The sequence below is a fragment of the Gouania willdenowi genome, chromosome 16 (genome assembly GCF_900634775.1).
Source record: "Gouania willdenowi chromosome 16, fGouWil2.1, whole genome shotgun sequence".
NCBI lineage: Eukaryota > Metazoa > Chordata > Actinopteri > Blenniiformes > Gobiesocidae > Gouania > Gouania willdenowi.
This window is the reverse complement of record NC_041059.1, coordinates 9,403,864-9,426,802: the sequence shown is the minus strand read 5'-3', so window position 1 is coordinate 9,426,802 and position 22,939 is coordinate 9,403,864. Positions and strand designations below refer to the sequence as shown.

Here is a 22,939-nt window from a genome sequence, read left to right as displayed (position 1 = left end):
GCTGTTTCTGTTCATAAATGTCCATGGGTGCACCATGTGGGTGCGACCTATATTTGGAACAAGGTAACTAAAGCTGATTGAACCTGGTTAGGTTTCGTGACAGGCTTTCGGAAGGGGCGGTAGGTTAAAAATAGATCAGGTATTTTTGGGTAGAAGTCAAAGAATCAAAGGAGACTTAGGATCCTGTGCTATATGTTCATACAGTTTGAAGAGTTTATTCGCGAAGGACTGTAATATATAATTTATTTTGGGTTGTTTTTTTTCTTTTGATGTTTCACCATAGTGAGGGGGAAAAGGAACAGGGGAGAGGTAGTTAGGGTGGGACATTACTGGAAGGAGTGGGGAAAGTAAGTAGTCAACTGTTTCGGTTGTGCTGAAAGTGTAATGTGACAGTATTTTAGGCTGTTTGATACCAAATGCTGGTATTGCCATGTGTTTACTATGTTCATGGTTTAATAGTGATTCATTACTCAAAACAAAAGCCCACAAAACAAATCTATCTAGTTTCACACTTGACGTCAGTCGTGCGTCAATTTTTGCAACAAAATGTGAAAGCAATACAATTAAACTTGCAAAATATTTTCCAAAAATAACTGAACATTTGTTTTTATTAAGTATTTACAAATTTTTTTTTTTTTTTTTTTTCTTTCCCAGTAGCACCACATTGACGACGATTGTATGAATGATAGGGGTTAACTGTATGTTTAGGGATGATGTAGATGAAGCATGATCTAAAAGCCCAAAGAAAGACGCCTCACATTTTCCTTGTGACCTATACATAACTTTATGATAAATCCACGGGTCTACACAGAGCTTACTGCAGTAAATGAAATGAAATGATTGGGACATGGACGTTAGACGTGGTTTTCAACCATGCACAATGACCAATGGTTAGAGTGGGAGGGTTGAATCAGCTTTAGTGCACCACAGTGAGGTCAGCAGTCCATTCAGGTGCTGGTTTGTTCTTTCCTTCATCAGCTTTTATCTTAATCTCTGTTGGCGAACTGCAGAGAACAGAAGAAAGACCCCATTGCTCATCTATTGCCACACATTTTTTTTTTTTTTTTAAAAGAAATTAGTTATTTTTAGAGTGCTTCTTACGCATGTCGTTGTTTCTTGTAATCGCCATGGCGGCTCTGGCTCGGGGACCCTGCTGGGTGAAGTGGTAACCAAACTTGAGGATGCTGGAATTGTTCTCCAACATGGACGCAATCTCCATTTCCACAGAGTCTCCCAGTTTCTGTCTCTGAACGGAATAAGAGAGGGAAACTTTATCCACATTCAAAAACGGGCCATTCATATTTTCTAATCATGCATTTTTCTTTTCCCAGACTTTCTGCAAAATTTTCAACAGAAAAATAATATAATTTTTTCTAAACAGTCGTTGCCTGTTCTGTCCCACATTCAAAGTGAAACTAAATGTAAATTAAAAATCTTTCTTCTTCTGCTTTAAATATTTGTCAGAAATGTAGGGATTATATTTATCTCTGATTCACTGTGGCATCCAATAATATATAAGTAAAAAAAGAAGAAAAAAACATCTTTACAAAAACAAAGAAAAAAAAAATGTTAATGCAGTTTGGTACTGTATCAGTGATTTCAATAGTATTGAAATATAGTCAAACCCTTAACAATGTGTTAACCAATAATCTAACCTTGAATGCTGACCATTATAAGCAGAATTGACCCAAGTATAGATAGATAGATAGATAGATAGATACTTTATTCATCTCCAAGAGAAATTCACAGTTCCAGCAGCTTACAGGTATGGGAACACAGGGGCATGCAGGGAAAGTACAATGTAGAAATTTAAAAATTTAAAAATTAAGAAAAAAATTTAAAACAGTGCAAAGAAAGTACTAAGGTAAAATATAATGGTATAATATCGAAATACAGTATAGTGTGTGCCAGTCCAGTTGAAGTGCAGTTGTGCAGATGACAGTGTGCAAGATACAGTAGATGTGTGTGTGTGATAAAGTGCGTGTGTGACAGAGTGTGCATGGTGTGATTAGCATTAAGTCCAGTGTTCTATGGTTGATTTTATCGCCCCCCCCCAGAGTTGTTAAAGAGCCGCATGGCGTGGGGGAGGAACGATTTCCTCAGTCTGTCAGTGGAGCAGGACAATGACAGCAGTCTGTCACTGAAGCTGCTCCTCTGCCTGGAGATGGCGCTGTGCAGTGGATGGTGTGGATTGTCTATGATGGACAGTAGCCTGTTCAGAGTCCGTTTCTCTGCCACAGATGTAAGGCTGTCCAGCTCTGTGCCAACAACAGAACTTGCCTTCCTCACCAGTTTGTCCAGGCGTCCAGCGTCCTTCTTCTTGAGGCTGCCCCCCCAACACACCACTGCATACATGAGGGCGCTCGCTACTACAGACTGGTAGAAGATCTGTAGCAGCTTCTTGCAGATGTTGAAGGACGCCAGCCTTCTGAGGAAGTACAGACGGCTCTGTCCTTTCCTGCACAGGGCCTCTGTGTTGGCAGTCCAGTCCAGTTTGTCATCCAGCTGCACTCCCAGGTATTTGTAAGTGTGAACCACCTCCACACAGTCGCCTTTGATGTTGACAGGCTCAAGGTGCGGCCTGGTTCTCCTAAAGTCCACCACCATCTCCTTGGTCTTGGTGGCGTTGAGGAGCAGGTGGTTAGAGTCGCACCACGTGACGAAATCCTGGATCAGTTCCCTGTATTCCTCCTCCTGTCCACTCTTGATACAGCCAACGATGGCTGTGTCGTCCGCGAACTTCTGCACGTGGCAGAGCTCCGAGTTGTACTGGAAGTCGGACGTGTACAGGGTGAACAGGACCGGAGAGAGCACAGTTCCCTGCGGTGCTCCAGTGTTGCTGGTAACAGTGTCGGACCTGCAGTCCCCCAGTCGGACGTACTGAGGTCTGCCAGTCAGATAGTCTGTAATCCATGCCACCAGGTCTGATCCTACTCCCATCTCTGACAGTTTGTGCCTGAGGAGCAGAGGCTGGATGGTGTTAAAGGCGCTGGAGAAGTCCAAAAATGTAATCCTCACAGCACCACTGCCTCTGTCCAGGTGAGAAAGAGAACGGTGAAGCAAGAAGATGATGGCATCCTCTACTCCAACCTTCTCCCTGTAAGCAAACTGCAGAGGGTCGAGAGCGTGGTGGGTCTGTGGCCTCAGGTGATGGAGCAGCAGCCGTTCCATGGTCTTCATCACGTGGGACGTCAGGGCGACCGGCCTGAAGTCGTTCGGCTCCCCAGGATGTGGTTTCTTGGGGACTGGAATGATGCAGGATGTCTTCCACAGCTGGGGCACCCTCCCCTGTCCCAGGCTCAGGTTGAAGATACGCTGCAGGGGGTGTCCCAGTTCCTGCGCACAGGTCTTCAGTAGTCTGGGGGAGACTCCATCTGGACCTGTAGCTTTGCCAGGGCGTAGCCTCCTCAGCTCTCCACATACCTGAGCTGCTGTGATGGTGGGTGATGTGAGCGGGGGGGGGGAGGTGTCCTCTTCTGTGCTGGAGATGGCTTGTGGGGTTAGGTGGGTGGGGGTTGCTGTGCTCGTAGGTGCAGGGAGATCAAACCTATTAAAAAACTGGTTTAACTGGTTTGCCCTTTCCACATCAGCCTCAATGGGGGCTCCTTTCTTTGAGCTGCAGCCAGTGATGGTCTTCATCCCCTCCCATACCTCCCTCATGCTGTTGTTCTGCATCCTCTGTTCTATTTTCCTTCTGTATTGCTCCTTCCCCTCTCTGAGCTGGACTCTTAGTTCCTTCTGTATCCGCTTGAGCTCCTGTGTGTCACCATCTCTGAAGGCCTCCTTCTTCTGGTTCAGGAGGCCTTTGATGTCACTGGTTATCCAGGGCTTGTTGTTAGCGAAGCAGCGCACAGATCTTACTGGAACAACAACATCCATACAGAAGTTTATATAGTCCGTAGTGCAGTCAACCATCTCCTCCATGTTGTCATTGTGAGACTCCTGCAATACATCCCAGTCAGTGGTCTCAAAGCAGTCTTTCAGAGCCTGCTCAGCTTCAGGAGACCACTTCCTGAATGAGCGTGTGGTTATTTGTGACCTCCTCACTTTTGGTGTGTAGTGAGGTTTGATCAGGACGAGATTGTGGTCTGCTTTCCCCAGTGCAGGCAGGGGGATGGCACTGTATGCATCCTTAACGTTTGCATACATTAGATCTAGAGTCCTATTTCCCTATATCGCAAAGTACTGGTATTTCTCATTCTCCAAATGTCCATTTGGTTTCCCTTAGAAATAAAATCAATAATGATTTCCTCAAAAAAAAAATAATGCATTGACAAACCCAACAACTGTAACTGTTAGCCACAAAGTTCCAACTCGTGCATGTCCCAGTGTTGTTGAATGAAGATCCAGGGCCTTGTTGGTTCAGGACTGACGACACATTAAAACTGCAATTTATAACTTTTTTTTGGCATCATTTGGTCAAAAATCCATAGTCATCTTTGAGCATATTTTAATCAAAGTGTTCTGAGTGGACAGTGAAGCTATTCTCCTTCTCCTGGCTGTAAAATGACGCTGGACTTCAGCCAATCAGAGATCTTTCTACAAACACGTGTGCTCCATGAGCTGTTGTCCCAGCAAAAGTCTCTATAACAGCGTCAGACACAACAGTTACACAGTAAATCAAGAGGAAAAAGGTCGACTGAGGTGGAGAAGCAACAGTTTAAAGCTACAGACACTGAGGAGGAACGGATCGCTTTGTGTCCTCATGGATCCTCCATGACTGCGCAGGGTCCGACTCCCCCACACGCGCACGCACGTGCACGCGCACGCACACGCACACGCACACACACACAGGTGTCAGAGAGAGAGTGATAACAAACGCATGTAAACCAAGATAAGCTTATTCAAGGTGAATTCATTTTATAGTCTGGATGCAGAGTGATGGAGTCAGTCCGCTCAGAGCGGGAGTCAGTAGGGTGCTCAGCCACCTCTGTGTGAGCAGTCGTGTTGCTCCGGACAGTAACTAGAGTGATACGTGAGTCTCTGAAACACCAGAAAAATCTCCAATAACACAAGATAAAGTCCATACATTTGTCAATAGTCTACGGTATATTGAGAAAAAAGTCACTAAGTGCGTTCAGAAAATATACCAGTAAGGGAGGTTGAGTTTCGGTTTTGGTTTCAAAACGGAGCGGAGAGAGGATTCTACGAACTGCAGCTTTAAGTTAATCGTGTGATGATTTTGTCTCTAACCTGATTGTCAATCTTTAGCTCCACCAGTGTGGCGTTGTTGGCCATGGCTTTGATTATCGACATCATACCATCAGAAGTGATGAAGTTGGACTCGATATTAAGACTCTGCAAGCTTGTATTCTCCATCAACATCTCAGCGCATGCCTGTAGAGGCACAGAAACAGACAGACTACTTAAATAGAGTATCTTTTAATTCAAACAAAGCAGTTAATTATTAATTTGAAGTATTTCAATCAGATAAAAGATGGCTTACCTAAAAAGCCTTTAAATATGAGAACAAATGAACTCACGTAGGCCACAGGGTCGTTGCTCCGGGTCGCAGCGATGCTCAGAAACTCCACGTGTGAGTTTCCCTTCATTGCCTCAAAGATCTCTTTTAGTGTTGGGATGGGAATGTCCTGCAGGGACAATAAATGAGTGTCCACTTTGCTAAATGGTCAAGAACAAACTGATTAGGAATGAAATGGTTTAGATAGCCCAAGCTGTGACAATAAGAATGCTGATCAGATTCACAATGAAGTAAAGATAAATATTAATCTATTACCAGAGGTGTAAAAGTCCTAATATATCCTACTCAAGTAGAACTCCTGTTACTTGATTTAAATTTTACTCAAATATAAGTAAGTCATACATAAAATACTCAAGTACAAGTAAAAATGAGCTGAATTAAAAAGTACTCAGAGTAAAAGTTACTAGTTACTTTCACTCCCTATGTTTATTTTTGGTAATAAATCTCGCCACGGTTCCCTTGCATACATTAAACATCTCATGTATAAACTAAAAAAGAAAGAGACCAAATCTTCAAAACTTCATTTATTTTCCACAAAGGCATCTATATAAAATAAAAGGTTTGTCAAAATGTACAATTATTTTTTTTTAAATAAAATAACACCAATAAATTCAATTCAAATCAAAGTATAGCTACATTTATAAACTCTAAAACAGTGCCATGCCATGTGGGTAACAATATAATACAATAGGTAGAAACCCCAACCTGAACGCAAGAAAGTGGCTGGGTGTTGATCAGAAATGGCACGACTAAGAACAGATAGATTATATTCATGAAGCCAAAATAAAAAAAAAAAAATAATAATAATCTCACACCAATGATAACCAAAATTCTCAGGCTCTAAGTATAGCTAAATTTATGAACTCTAAAACTGAGAAGGTGTATTTGATTGTTGTCTGGTTATTTCAGTTTTTTTGTTAGTTTCACAATGTCTGTTGATCATTTTAAAATAAAAATAAAATAATTTACTCAGTAACAGTTGGGTGTAGAAATGTAATGAATTACTTTACTTTTAAAACATACTTAAGTACAAGTAAAATGACTGATTTAGGAATATACTATATATATATATAAATACTTTCACCTGTGGCTATTAGAGAAAGGTGGAACTCTAAGGAAAACCTTCTGACCTTGATGTTGTTGAGGTTGACTTCAGTCAGACCACTGTCGTTGTTATGGATTCTCTCCAGGGTTTCCTCTACATTGGTGGGATTTGGAGGCTCTTCGGGAAAAATCTTGAATGGATCAGCTTTTACAACACCTGCAAACGACACATTACTGCTCAAGCAAATCTGTGGCCAAAAGAATAATAAAGTGGAATACAAACAGAAGAACTGTTACGGAATAAAGAGAATCTGATGGTTCAACACATACTGTTGATGCCCTCTGTGTTGGCGATCTTGCCATGGCAGCCCAAAGCATCGTAGTACTGCTTGTTGCTCATCAGCGTGTACATTCCAAGGATAGCTGCAAATACAAGAAATATTAAAGACGTTCAAGTCATACCATGTTGGTAATCAATAGCTGCAGTTGGATGAGTTGGTTTGTTCAGGAGAAATACAGCAACAAACCAATACTTGGTCTAAAGAATCTTTATGAGCAATTAATGATGAATGGACAATCATATGTTGAAGAAACACCGGGTTTAGGATCAAAAGCAGATTTCAGCTGACATCTCTATTAAAAGCATTATGGGATTTCTTAAAAGGATACATTCTAGTTGGAAAATCTGATCCCTCAAATAGTTTAGTTTAGAGTATTTGAATTTACTTACAGAAATCCCATCATTACACAGTAATGGAAGCTCAAAAGGGGTAGGCGGAAGCAAGGAAGTTTATGTGCGCCTACCCCAATATTCAATATTCTCAGTACTCGTACATTCTCACAATTTTAAGTTACCATAAAAGTTCAAGTATACCATTTTTCATACCCAGGCAGGCACATAGAACCTCGAGCTTAAACCACCTGTTTATGAGTTACATTTTCCTATTACAACTGCATTTTCAACCATAAATAACATAGATCTTACAATTTGCAGCATTTGACATGGTAAGAGCTTATAGCTACATTCCACATCAAACGTATATTGTCACAAGCTTATAAAGATTACTAGGAATAGGAAGAAACTCCACCCGACTGCTGAATTTGCATCTTTTGATGTTTGTTGTTATAGTCCCTGTATCTGTGCTTGATAAAAAACAATGTTTATGAATTTTAATCTGAGGAATAAAGGAGGCTGGTTTAAGATGTGACGTCTTTGACCTCCTGTGAGATAAGCCATCTATCCTGTGACTTCAGTGAGGTTGTAATCTGTGTTAAACACCCTGACTGCACAGCACAACGTGCGTAAGTTATGGGGTCAAACTGTTGTCACACTTACTGCTGCAAATATATAAGTCAAGATATCTGTTTTTAAACATATCTGCATGACTTAACCAGACCTTATTATTTACAATGAAGCTATTAGTCATACACATTTTGCTTTTTAACAGAAATGATGTGTGTATAACAAAGTTTAACACTCTTCACATTTCTAGTCATGGAGATTTAACCTTTGATCTTTAAATTGGGAGGCAGCAGTTACTCACTGCTCTCACAATTCATTTATTTATTTTGTGTATTAAAAAACTTTGTATATGTGTCTTAATCATTAATGTGATCAATCAAAAAAAAAAACAGTCTATGAATGGAAATATACAATATCACTGTTATTGTTTTTCCCACAATTAACACGTTTGAAAGCCTATTACAAATGTTAACAGCGTAAAACTTTAACGTAAACAAAAATCATCCACCAAGCATAGAAATCTCCTCTTTACCAGATATTGGCATTTAACTGGATCAGTGATCCTGATCATGATCTCATTAATAATGTTACAGTAGGTCCAAATGTGTTTTTTTAAACAACAAAAAAAGCTGAAAAATGACTTATTGGGGTGATTAGCAGAGGTGAAAGTCACGGATTACAAGTACTCACATACTTTTTAGAGTATATTTTGAAATCAGTCATTTTACTTGTACTTAAGTACGTTTTAAAATGGAGAAAATAATTCATTACATTTCTACACTCAAGTGTTGGAGTAAATTATTATTTTTTTATTTTAAAATGATCAACGAACATTGTGAAACAACAAAAAATTAAATGACCAGACAATCAAATGCATCACATCATAGCCGACCAATCAGATTAAACGTAATGCACGGTGCCAAAACAGCATTGAATGCTAGTTATTTTCTCAGTTTTAGAGATTGTAAATTTAGCTACACTTAAAGTCTGATCATTTGAATTCATTGGTGTTATTTCATATTTAAAAGACTTGTACATTTTGGCAAACCTTTTATTTTATACAAATGCTTTTGTAAAAAATAGATTAAGTTCCAATTGTGCCAGATTTGGTCTCTTCCTTTTTAAGTTCATACATGAGATGTTTACTGTATGCAAGGGAATCGTGGCAAGATTTATTACCAACAATAAACACGGGCGGTGAAAGTAACTAGTAACTTTTACTTTGAGTACTATTTAATTGAGCTTCTTGTACTTGAGTATTTTATGTATGACTTATTTGTACTTGAGTACAATTTCAATCAAGTAACAGTACTTCTACTTGAGCAGGATATATCAATAAGTCACAACATATTGAACACTGTAATTACTGCTTATAATAAAACATTAACAGTTTTTACATCACTGCTTGTTGACTAAATAAAAATGTGAGACCAGACTTTATTTACCTTTTCTAACTGCCTGCTGTTCCTGTGCGTTGCCACTGGAGGGCAGAGCTGCCAGATAACTTCTCTTAATTTGCCAACACCAAACAGTGTCACATGCCAACTGCTGTGACAGCAACTACCTTGTTACACCCCCTCTCTAACCTTTCCTCCAACCCAACGATGGGAAAGGCCTTGTGAGGAAGAGGGAGGCGGACAGAGGGACAGCTGCCTTTTCTGTGGGGGTCGAGGGTGTTACCACCACCACCACCAGCCATAAACACTCACACGTCATTTCTTTTTGTCCCCAGAATAACCCACAGTAGCATTACAGCACAAACTAAATTGCAGATTAGTCAAGGGCTGGATATAGCAACGTGTTAATAAGCTAAATAATCAGGAATGATGAAATTGTGACTTGTGGGCTTTGAGTTTGTGCTGGACTGGATATCCAGCCTGTTGTAGTTTGAGTGATGGGCGATAAATGAGGTTTGATCCTGATCTGGACTCAGTCCAAGGTTTTACGAAGCTGGACAAACAGGCTCCCTGTGCCTTGCCTGCTCAGGGCAGTAAATCAACATATTCAGAGAGGAATACAATAAAACCTGCCTTACCATTAAACCGACTTTTTTTTTTCAGTGTCTTCTTTCAAGCTGTTCTTTAGGGGGATTCCAAATTATTTCAAAAGAGCTCATCACCGTGGTTCACATGCTTTGATCGTTTTCACAACACACACACACACACACACAATAGGTTTTTGTGAGAGAAACTGGAAATTCTTTGGCACAAAAACAAACAGAACGAGAGTTAATTTTTATTTTGTATTAAATTTCAACTTCATATTGAACTAGATCTCAACGTTTGAGATCACAATGACGGTGGAAAAACCCCAAGAACCTTTGACAACAACCTCCAAAGCATCACTTCTTTAAAGAGTGATGGGAAATATCTTGCATGTTGGAATAGGATGCATGCCAAAAAGTTTTTAAATAAATCACTTTTTTGGAAAAAAGTACAACTAATGTAAAAAGAAAAAGGTTTCCATTGAGTTACAATCACACAAAGGATTTCCAAGCTTTTACCTGCCACGAACAGTTCTGGGGCATTTGTACTATCATTCACTATAAATTTAAAGCTGCTGGTGACAATATTTTTTTTAATAATTCATAGATCAATTTATGAAACATAATTTACTCAGAAAAAAAGTACAAAATTTGAAATGGCCGCCAGAAAGTTTGTTTTTATCTCCACTGTAAACAATGTGTTTGTTGACAAACGGAAACAGATGAATTTGGACGAATGTGATGTCATATCATGGGTAATACCTTGTAAGAAAAACCTTTACAAAAATGGAATCAAGCACTTTATTGTCTTCCCTTTCTGGCAAAGAAACTTAAAAATTTATGATGAGAATAAAGTAAAATCACTTCGTAAAGAAACTTTTTTTTTATTATTCTATGGGGTTCTCAATCCCACAATGCAAAAAATAAATAAATGACTTTTACGAAGTTCAAGTTACGAGATCATTGAGTGACAAAAGTGTTTTGGGTTTAGACTGTGTTTATTTCATATATGTTTTGTTTTTTTTGCTTGTACTCTTTTTATTGATTACAATCATTCATTTATTTTACTTCACAATCATTGTTAACTATCAAAACACATAAATGTCTGATCTTAGGAGTAAAACATATTTAGAAAGTACCATATATATTCAAGACTAACTATTCTCAACTGGTGGGTCGGGACCCAAAAGTGGGTCGCGAACCTATACTGGGTGGGTCGTGTACAGCTGGTTAAAAATAAATAAATACTTAATGTCTCTCATGTAGGACTTGTCTTTTATTTTGAAAGAAACTTTTCTTTTGACAGGCATGCTGTGAAATGCATGTTGCACAGGAAAATACATAGATTTATGTTTTAAAAATTTAGTTGAATTCAAAAAAAAAATAAAAAAAGTGGGTCACGATTTAATGACCGTGGCAAAATGTGGGTCCCAGGGTGACACCAGTTGAGAATTCCTGTTCAAGACTACTCACTCTACCATTGACACAACAGAAAATACATAAATAGTGTTTTTTCTTTATCTTTAGCAGCGGTTGCCTTTCTTTGCCTGTATTCATGCGATACTGTATCTACCATCCCTTCCACTCCACCCTTCCTCTGCTGGGCCACAGCCAGGCTTATTTTTGTGTTGCTGAGCAGGAGGAATTAGACCCCGTTGTATGTCAGACCATGTCTCTCCTACTATAGTGGACACCACTGCTGTAGTGTTGAGGGGAATGATACAAAGTTTGGTTTGGTTTAAACAGTGTCTGTGAATATGTGGGTCAGAGGCACAACCAGGTCACGCTATTGTCTGAATGTCAGTATGAGTTCATCAGTTGGTGAGAAACAAGGACACATGAAAAACATTAAGCTGTGTTTAACAGAATGAACAGAATGGTTCTAAAATGAAGGATGCAGAGCTCTGGGAGTACTTAACATTACACATTCGGCAGTAGTTTTGTTCTTTTCAGAAAAAAAAAAAATACTAGGGTTCTTTTACTGTTTAGTTTCTGTTATGGTTGGTTTAAATTTCATTAATTTTTTTAATTCATATCTGACGTTATTTTATTTACTCTTATTTTTCCCTCAGGGTTGCTGCTTTCTCCTTATTGCCTCCCGTCACTTTTTAAGCATTTAAACAGAGTTCTTGTTAGATTGTTGTTGTGTAAGGTATTATTCAGTCCCTGCTCCTGGAATCAGTCAGTTTTTCCATTAAGTGCCTTTGTTTGAGCATTTTTCTGCTACTTTGCAGATTAGATTTTTTGTTCTTGTATATAATCTTGTATATATATTCTTGTATAATATAATTGCATTATCGATAGACTAGTACAGAGCCCGTCAGAGGTATGTATTCATATTGACATTAACAGGAATTCCACAGTGTGGATGGGAAAATGAATGTAATATATATATACACAATATATATAGTAGCCAGAACATCACCAAAATTTAATCAGCAGTTCCTTGACCCATTATCAACAGTTCCCTAAATTTTCATCAAAATCCATTCAACACTTTTCAAGTTATCGTGTACAGAGACAGCGTCTCACTGCATTAGCTTAACATTAGCCATAGAATAGAACACTGATGACAAAGTCACTGATGATATCATCAAACATTCTTGGAACACCAATGACATGACTGTTGATGACATCATCAGTTAGAACATTCTAATTGGAACTCTGATGACATCAATGTTGATGACAGTATTCTAAAACAATGTTTGACAGGAATTCCACAGTTTGTTCTGAATTGGTTTCGGAATGACTAAATTACTCCAAAATAACAGATGCAAACACTCGGGGTAAGCGCAAACCTTTGACAAAGTTTCAGGTCGATCAGACACTGCGTCGGGGAGATATTCGCTCCACGGACACACACAGAACTTTCTTGCATTATAGATGACATCACTGCTAATGACATCAGTTAGAACATTCTGATTGGAACACTGATGACATCACTATTGATGACATCATCAGTTAGAACATTCTGATTGAAACTCTGATGACATCATCAGTAAACATTCTGATTGAAACTGATGACATCGTTGCTGATGACATCATCAGTATTCTAAAACAATGTTTGACAGGAGTTCCACAGTGTGGATCAGTCATTTCAAATTGGTTTTAAATTGGTTTTGGAATGACCAAATTACTCCAAAATAACAGATGCACACACTCGGGGTATGCGCAAGCCGTTGACAAAGTTTCAGGTCAATCAGACACTGTCAGGGAGATATTTGCTCCACAAACACACACACACACGCACTCAGACGTTCCTTGCTTTTATAGATAGATGGTTCTCAACCTGGGTTAGGTCAAACCTCATGGGTTCATGAGTCAGTCTCGAGGGTTCAGCAACGATCAAGACACACATGATAAACTAGTTCAATAAAAATGTTAATTATGATTAAAAAAAAAATTAAATATTAATTTCTCAAATTAAAGCAAAACAACATAATCTACTAACTGTCAATCTATAGGCTGCTATTTGTTTAAATACTTTAGAATTTAATTCAGCAAAAGTTTCTTCCCATAGGAAGGAATGTAGGTCATATTGGTAAAGCTTTAAAAATTGCCCCAACAAATAAAAATAAAAAAAAAACAGACTAAACAGAATATTTCATATGTTGTGATAAACATAGTAGGATTTTTCTCTAACCTGCGATATCACACATTTCTGCATCTGTGGCGTTTTTCAGAGCCTCCTCCAGCTCAGGCTCCAGGGTGATCTGCTCATGTGCAGGAATCTCTCTGGGCGTTTTCGGAACATATGTCGTTCCTTGGAAAAATACAAAAATACATACATATGAGACAATGGCTTTTCCAAATGATGGCAAAAACAAGACATTGAACAGGAGGAGAGCAACAGAACATGTCAAATGTCCAGCTCAGCCGTTAGTTTGCTATATTTAATACTTTTCTCTGAGAAATCCTTTTCCTTGTGCGTCTATGTGCAGGTGCAGTACAGTCTGTCTGTTATGCATTTGAAAAACCTCTTTTTAAATGTTTCCAAAACACCAGATTAACCCAGATTTGCCCAGTTTTCCACTGGACCCACACCGTGCTTTTCTGTGGTCGTTTTGCTCATTCCTGTGCACAATTTTGCCAAACAACATCCTAAAAATAACTTCTCCAAGTCCAATGTCAGACTGAAACTGATCAATTTCCTAATTTTGATAAAATGATTGGATTTGCTCCGGACAAGCGGCAATACAGGAATCGCGGCCAAGTAATTTCCTGAGTTCTAGGAAACATGTTGGCCTGGGGATATAATGGAAACCAGTCCCAGAAGTCAGTGAGCTGCAAAAGGCCCCACACAAACCTGGAACTGAAAGCCTGAACTGATGTGCAGTGTGCAGTGATGCATCACAGTACAAAAATACAACTATATGAGGAAGCAGGAAAAGGTTATTGGAGATTCAAGAGATATATGTAAGAGTTGCAGTACACACTGTATGCACACAGGTATCACTAACCATATAATTAAAGGATTCAGGTAATAATTGAATCCTCGAAGCCATGTGTGTCAAACTCAAGGCCTGGGGGCCAAATCCGGCCCTTTAGACCATCCAATTTGACCCGCAGAAGAAAGTGAAAGAAGACAGAAAAAAATGAATTATTGTGTAAATTATCAAATAATTCAGTTTTGCATCTCTCAGCCCTTCTAAATACACAAATTAAATGAAACTCCACAATATCTGGAGTATGGCAATTTTCCCAAGAATTGCCGTCATTTTAAATCTCAAATTGTCCAAGAACTAAATTTTCCTCAAATTATTTCACATAATTACCACGAAATAAAATTAAAAATTGGTCACAAAATGAATACAATCAATTTAAAAGAGTCTTATTGACTTATTGCCTGGATATTGTGGGCGCCTTACACACTTGAAGTCGAAGTGCCAACTTGGGGACATTAATGTTGAAATTGCTTGTTTTTCGGCCTAAAATCTGTGGCCCACTTAAGATCAAACTACTTTAAATATGGCCCCTGACCTAAAATTAGTTTGACACCCCTGTCCTAAGCATGATAAGATAATTGTAAAATATGAAAAGCTTGAGAGCTTTTATGATGTGCAAGTCACATTTTGAAGATGCCCTAATCAATTGTAACTCCACAATTATGAGTAAAATTAAAATAAAGGACAACAAAGCACAAACCTTTCTGTTCCCCAGTAAATGGAACCAGGTCTTCCCTGTCTGGGATTTCCAGAGCTGTTTTCTCCAGATGCTGCATCAGGGCGTCTCTGTCATATGGCCCAGTCGGGCTCTTCTTTGTCTGGTCTCGCTGTCTCATACCTGCTGGCAGCATGGCATTCTGGGAAAAATCACCACAGTCAGGACTTTAAATGGATTTCAGTTTTCCCATTATCAGCATAATGTTTCTTAACTGCTATTATTTCCTAAAGTATTTGACAAATATCCCTCAATTAGAGGAGAAGAAGAACATGAAGTGTCTGTAGTCACCAGACCATTATCAACCGTCTGCATGCAGTGGTCTGATGTTGCACCAAGGTTTGCTAAAAGTACCTCTGGGTCCATTTCCTGCAGCTCATACTCCAGCTGATCCAGCTCCTCGGGCGACAGGCCCTTGAGGATCGCATCCTCATCAATGTTCCTGGGATCCGACATGGCTCCTGAGCCTCTGGCACACACACACGCGCACACACTCACTCAGTCATGCACTCCACTGCACACCACTGTGAAAGTAGGTATAGATACAAAAACAGAGGGGAAATAATCATGGTGAATCAATGACAGAGTACAAATAAAGATTGCATGAAAAAATTAACAACAAAATCGCATGATTGTTTTGTGATTAATCCAATAATCCAATAATCAATTTGCTAAATATTTTAACTATCTTGAGTAATTCTAATAATTAGAGATGTCCCTATATATTGTTTTGCATTTGGCCGATGACGATACCAATATGGTACATAATGAGATCAGCACATATCATGCATACTTTACTTGTGTTTTAGTTACATACTTAAAAATATTCTACAATTTAATAAAATAAATAGAAAATAAATTAGAAAATCCTGAAAAATTACCTCAATAAATCCAATAAAAACTAAAAATGATGGACAGAGCTGTTGGAGCCAAGTCTTGAATGGACTGCTTGTATCGCAGTGCGTATATCAAAGATTTTAGATGAAGGCCAATATACTATTTGTTGCTGATATCGGAACGATATCTTACATCAATATTGGATCAAACACCGTTACTAATAATAGCCACAGTAGAGGTGAAGTTATAGTAGATTTGAAGCGCTCTGTGCTCTTAAATCATTCGGGAGCTCAGGGGTTCCCATCACTTCATGATCTCCATTAAGCTCATCAGCTGCCCTATCCACAGGGCTTTAATGATGCAAGAATTGTATTAATAGATGCATTTCCAATAACAAATCAACTGTACTTCTGAGGGTAGAGTCTGTATAAAGATGCACGGATTATACTTTAAATTTCAATGTCATCCTCAAAGAAAGGTGAACAACCTCCCAGTCAATGCACTGCAACAGGTAATGGGAAGACATAAAAGAGAAACAGTGGAGGGTTAAACCACATAAAGACTAAAAATAGCAGATAGAAGAGAAGAGATAAGTTGACGATGCAAATCCTTGAATATAGTTGATGAATGCTTGCTTGTACAATAGTGGAAGAACCCAGAAAAAATATGTCTGTGCCCTCTGTTGAGAAACCAAAGACACTGCTAATGGCCAGAACCAACAGGACTGGTAAAATGTTTTTAGAAGATGACAGACCCTCATAAGATAAACACCACCAAAGAGAACCAGTGACTTTAGCTTGGTACATGTTTGCTAGACTTGGGCGGCAGAACAGTGTGGTCAGAAACTCTGTATCGACAACAAGAGGAAGGAAAAACAAGCCTGACACAAGTGTGTTGACTACTTTTCCTAATTTTAGTCAAACTTTCTTTGATTGGCTTGTTGTTGTTTTTCTTTTTTCTAGGTTTCCTTCCAAAGACTATGATACATTTATTCTAGTTCACTAGCTACTAGTGAACCTACTCATATGCCTTTAGTCATAGGAGGCACTCAGATTGAACTTCCTTTCTAAAACACAAGAAAATTGTTAATCTTTGGAATCAACAATTCCTCAAAAATCACATGAAAAGGTTATAATTTGAGTAGGCCAACGTATTTTCAAACTTAACAAAAAATATCGGTGATGAGCAGAGAAATTAATATGAGCTGATGACAAACAGAACTTGGCAGAGATGCTAAAAAAGACCGTGACACTCAGCCAAACATCTTGAAGTGAATAAATCCACCTGCTAATGTGTGTTATTAGGGGTCTCCACCTCTAATGTGTAAAGCCAGCAACACGTCAGATCCTACAGCTGAGAGGAAAAGAAGATGGAGGAGATTTATTCAATTGACAAAACTGTGGCTGCAGCTTGACAAAACAAGAGGTCGATCAGAAGGCCCACGCTTGATTTTTATATGAAAAAACATTTGTTTTATCAGTTTTCTCACCCGACATTAATGGGAAAAGAACACTATACCATTTATCAGCTAGTTTACTTCTGTAACGCTTATTTTTATGTGCTGTATTTCTACAGAGCATCTCTGTCTGTGCGTAAACTCGACACAACGCTATCGACTGGCATCTAGTGCAAGGTGTACATGTTTATATATAACACATTTATAGCCATCTGTGAATGACAAATAAGATGCAAGCTGGTGCTCTGTCACAAGTGACTCAAAGGATTTCACTGCAGTCAAGCCATTGAGCCTTGGTTATTGTTGAGCTAAATGTATGGCCGTTTCATGACACTTAAGCTAATGGTGAGCTCAGACACATGTGCATACCAGCATATCTACCAGTCAAAGGAAAACAAAGTACTGGAGTACTTTACTTCACTCAAAGCTTTTGGTTTAATTTGAAAATTGTATCAAGATTGTGTCAGACAAATAAATTGTAGACACAAGGTTAAAGAATTGATAATTATTGACAATAAAAGGTGAAATGCGTTAGCAGTCAATTTAGTTTGTTTTGACTGGTGGATATCAGAATAATCCAGAATGGAAACAGACAAAGTGTTTATGTCCATATCTTCCCAGCAGGGTGACTTTATGAGTCGTTGGCTGTCACCTGCCGCCGCCAACTGGAGCAGCACGTCTTATGTTTTCTGTCCAATCCTCAACCTTCACCTGCAGCTGCTCGTGCGTCCCTTGACACACGGCTCCCAATTTATGAGCGATCCTTTGTTCAGCGCACATGGCAAATTAATCATCTGATGACTTTCATTAAAAAAGCACAAAAATGTCCTGTGAAAGAAGCAAGGACGCATTTATCCAGCTTACGATGTATTGATGGATGGATTTACTTATTGCCTAAATAATTAAAAAGGTCTCTGCAAAAAGCTTTCATAAGAACATTGTTATTTTTTGTGCAAACGCAGTGAGAGTTAACCCAATAACATGGACCTCCAGTGACATGTGCACACTTTACAGCCTTCATCCCCAGCCATCTAATGAGTCCCAGGGGACATTATCCAACACACTGCAGTCCAAGTATTCTGAGATTTCTAGGCCTCCAACTAGGCCTCCACTTTGGTCTAAATCTGTAAAGGCTCGTGGACCAAGTTAGCCAAAGAACTAAGGGGAGCTTCTGGATCTTTCTGCGAATACGTTTTAAAATTTTACCAAAAAGAATATGGAACTAACTGTTGTGCACCTTCAAATTATAATCATTAGTTAATTTTATCTAAATTAAAAGACTATCACAGGGAATTAGAGTTCACGGTGACACTATCTGTAAAATGCTTTACAACAAGATTCTGTTTAGAGCTATTGTCCCTATTAGAGTGGTAATAAAATGAAATGGCCTTTCGCTTGTTGTCCTGTTCTTTGTGTCTAATTTTCTGTAACGTGGCCAGATTAGCTGAGTTTAATTACTTGTTTGTATTCTTAAAGGGGCAGAGCAAGCCAGCAGCTCCAAAGGCTTGTCACCATCCCCAGGTCATCTTCTCCATGTCTTACTGCCAATGTGTAACATTCCAAATCAGCCCTGAGCTTAATTTTAGCTTCTCAAGTCAGCTTCTCTCAGCTGTGTGAATCCTTCCCGACTTGGGTTGCTCCTTAACATTGTATCAAAGTACCACATGAAGGCCCTTGAAGAACTTATCTGCTGAATGTTTCTTTAAATGTTACAAAACTTGAAAAAAAAATAAAAAATGGCATTGACAAATGTTTCTGTAAAATCAACTAAATTAGATTCAGTGTCAAATGTACAATAATCAAGAAGAAACCGTAAAAAGGATGAGCCGGCAACGGGCAACCTTTACTCCCTACTGGTTTCCAAACTCAGCAACTGTCTGAGACAACATCTCCAAATCCCCCGTGACAAATTAACCACCCAGCAATGAGCTGCTATTGGATGGCTTAACTCCTTCACATACCACAGTGATAGATTTGCATGAGTGACAGGATTCTGCTGATCGAGGTTCCTATTGGGAAAGCACTTTGCCACACAGTGAAGAACACAACTTTGCCCAAACGGAATAGAAGCAGTGCTGGACTTTGATCCCATTTTACTGATCCAGAACCAGAAAGACTGGGTATCAGAGACTTTGTTTTATTAAAAAGTGCAAATATCAGGTATAAGAGAAGATAAATAGAGCTAAATCTCTCCACAGAGACACAACAACACCTACCTTCACTGGAGAGCAGTGCTGGAACCCCTAGGCAAGGCACTGACTGCAGTTACAAAGTAGTCTCTTCTTTCCCCCCACCTCTTCTTGCCCCCCTCTCACTCTCTCTCCCTTTCTGCCTTATTCTCTATTCCCATCTCTGAACCTTCAGGCAGCTTTGCTAAGACACACTCTGTTGGCACTTTGAGAAGTCAGCATTTTATTATTTGGGCTTTGTGACAAAGTCAGGCAGCAGTTCAGAGAGTTGTGGAAAAGAAGAGAGTAAGAGAAGAGGGGCATAAATTATTTTCCAATGACATTCAATTAAACCCTGGAAAAGGGAGGCAGAAAGAGATACTGGGACCTCTAGTGGTTTAACTTTAGAAGTGCAATGTTGGCTTGAAAAGTGGCTTGTATTTTCTATGCCAATCCTGGAGGAGCTAGACAACACCCTCTGTTGGCAAACGAGACAAGAGTTACAAATGTACAAATGCATTTTTTTTTTAGTTCTATTTGCATATTCTTCCTTTGCATGATTTAAATGATGGTTAGCGTTAGCATGAGTCTACAAGTCAAAGCTGCTGGCAATGATCCCTTATATTTTTAAACTGAGCCTCCAAACACAAACTGCCAAAGACACACTTCTGGTGTTTTCAAAGTTTGAAAGACGTGTCAATAACATGGTGGATGTAGATTTTTTGACTATCCATGAAAACACCCGAATACGGCCAAATTGTTATGTCTTGCGCAATGACATCTTATTATCGGAAAGACCATAAACTAAACAATATAAATAAAACTAAACCAAATACTTATAAATTGGGTATGATAATGTGAGGGTTTTCATATAAGTTGAAGTAAAATAACAAAAAAAAAAATAGATTGTAGACTATCCTTGCTCAATCTGTCATGAAACATTTCTGCTTTGGCGCCATATTTGCATTCTTCTCCAGTAGTCCCAATTCCACAGTGCAAGGCTAAACTTTTCCGAAGTTGAACACACAACCATTCGACAACAAACTGATTGTTTGTGATGGAATTAAAAACAATCGCACGGCAATTTCAACCTTTGATAATTGTATATGAGTAAATTCTCCCATTTTGCAAAGGAAATACTTTTAATTTATTGATCCATGCGGCCAGGCCTACACTAGGTCCTACTTCTTTGCTAAATCGTTTCATTTTTTCAACAAATCCTCTTAATTTATTCAATTTATATAAACTCCCAGATTATCTTACTTGAGGAAACCAGTGGGTGCGCATTGTAGCTATTCCCACTCACTGTTCTTGAAGCCAAAATACGGCGCTGAAGGGTGCAGAAGGGTCCAGCAGGAGGAGCCCGGGAAACACGCCCCATCCATTTAGCGTACTGTCCTGATGACTTACGCAGCCCAGCTACGCCAAGAACATAAGTATCTTTCCAGCTGGTAATTCTACAGTTTACTGAAGAACAACTCATTTTGGCAAATCAAAAAAACGAAAAAAAAACTGAACGGAAAAGCTAAATGGCATCTCGGCTTTCCTTCACAACGTAACTGCTATTCACAAAGAGAGCTACGCAAGATCAATCATCGTCATATATGACTTATTTAAAACAAACTTCACAGAAAAATGATCACTTGAACACAATGTAGGGTGATAATAACTAATGATCACAGCAGAGTTTAGGTTTGAAAAAAAATTATGTGATGAGCATTTTAACTTTGATGTTTGACACACATCCCATTTGTTATGATTGAGGAGGCGGGGTTTATGACCTATACTGCAGCCAGTCAGCAAGGGGAGCTCTAAAAATAAAAGCTTCACTCCGCCGGGGAGGTTGTACCGTCCATTCTTTTTACAGAAGAAGTCTATGGAGGAAACTGTAATAACTGTCTGTAAATGTAAAGGTGGGTAGGGGTCTTGAAGGACAGACATTGGGGCAGGTGCCAGTTGAGTCAAAAAAAAAATCATATTAATGTAAATACATAAATAAAGTAGACAAACTTGTAGCCACGACAGAATTACATACAGTATCTCAAAATAACCAAAGAAAAGACAGAATTAAATTAAACATGCAGACAGGTCTGGGTGAGGAAGACATGACAATGCAGTAAACCTTAAATAGTGCAGGGTGGAGAGGAACCGACTCATACACCAAACACACAAACTGGGAGTGTAGACACATACAGTAATCCTGACTCACAGAGCATGACGCAGTGAAAACAAACCTAACACAGGTTACCAAGGAAAACTTAAAACAAAGCCAAGTTTAAAAACCAAACTGATTGCAGGGTTTGAACTAACAACCTTTGGTTTGGATAAAGTGAACAACTGTAACAGTTGAGCCATGAAGCAGTCAACTCTTCCATAATGAACAAAAACTGATATTAAAAAAATACACTCAAGCAGAACTAACTGAACCCAAAATGAGTAGAATGATGAAAGGATCAGTACACAGATCAAACAAAAAAAGGCAGATTCACTAACTAGACCAACCCCCACAAACCACGCAGGGCTGAGGGTTTCAGAAACTGCTGATTTGCAGGGATTTCCACCCACAACCATATCTAGGGTTTATAGAGCATTGTCTGAAAATCCAGTGAGCAACAGTTCTGTGGGTCAGAATGTTTGCTTCATATCAGCAATTCCTCTTGCTGCTGGTGTTGTAATTGTGTGGACATTTTAACCTTTAGCCTCACAGTGTCAACATAACATCATTGTAGAAGAAAATGTCTGTTCCCTCATGATCACAGTGTCATTATTGCATGAACACATCCTGTTCTGATAGATCCTTTATACTGCAGGATAATCAACCACTTCACATAGCTCCTCCTGCTGGCTTTTTTATGAGTTTCCTGTATAGTAATGGCCTCCACACTCACCACATCTTATCCCAACAGAACTACTTTAGGACTGGAATAGAAAACTTTCCTGAATTAAATGAAGTCGACCATTGGTAATGCTGTAATGTAAAACTAAAACTGATGTTTCAGATGTGTGAGAGAAAAATCGCAATCGTTTATCATATTTACACTGTTGTTTATTATGCGTTGTCATTTTTTAATATATTTGCATCTTTTTATATTATTATTTTTACTTTGGTAAACGTGTGCTGGAGAGAAAAGCATTTTTGATGAATCCATGCCACAAAAATAGGGCAACTACAGTGTATGTGTGTGTGTATATATATATATATATATATATATATATATATATATATATAGCATTTTATTGAATCATCTTTTACACTGTTATTTCTTTATACTTTTTTCATAAGTTTTATCTGTTGTCATTTTGTTTTATATATATATATATTATTATTATTTTTTAAATATATATATAAAGTTTTACTTTGGTCAACATGTACTGAGTGAGAAATGCAATTTTGTCTCCATGAAAATATTGACTAAATGATAAATACTTTGTTGAATCCATGCCACAAAAATAGGGCAACTGTAAATATATACATTTGATTTAATAAATGTATAAGTTCACGTGTCACATTTGGTTGTTCATGTTGTTGTATTTATATTTGGTAAATATTTATAAGTGTTGACAT

The 22,939-nt window shown here is 38.6% G+C and overlaps 1 protein-coding gene across 1 annotated transcript; it reads right to left on the bottom strand.

The window, feature by feature from the left end:
- Window positions 1–622: 622 nt before the first annotated feature.
- On the bottom strand, window positions 623–19,574 carry tmod4 (tropomodulin 4 (muscle)). The gene is made up of 10 exons (XM_028470102.1): window positions 19,423–19,574; window positions 15,268–15,437; window positions 14,899–15,055; window positions 13,397–13,516; window positions 6,857–6,949; window positions 6,613–6,743; window positions 5,484–5,591; window positions 5,194–5,337; window positions 1,102–1,246; window positions 623–1,004 (listed from the first exon to the last, which is right to left on the bottom strand). The coding sequence occupies exons 2-10, from the start codon at window positions 15,367–15,369 to the stop codon at window positions 982–984; spliced, it is 1,023 nt and encodes a 340-aa protein (XP_028325903.1). The 5' UTR covers window positions 15,370–15,437; window positions 19,423–19,574; the 3' UTR covers window positions 623–981.
- Between the last annotated feature and the right edge of the window lie 3,365 nt (window positions 19,575–22,939).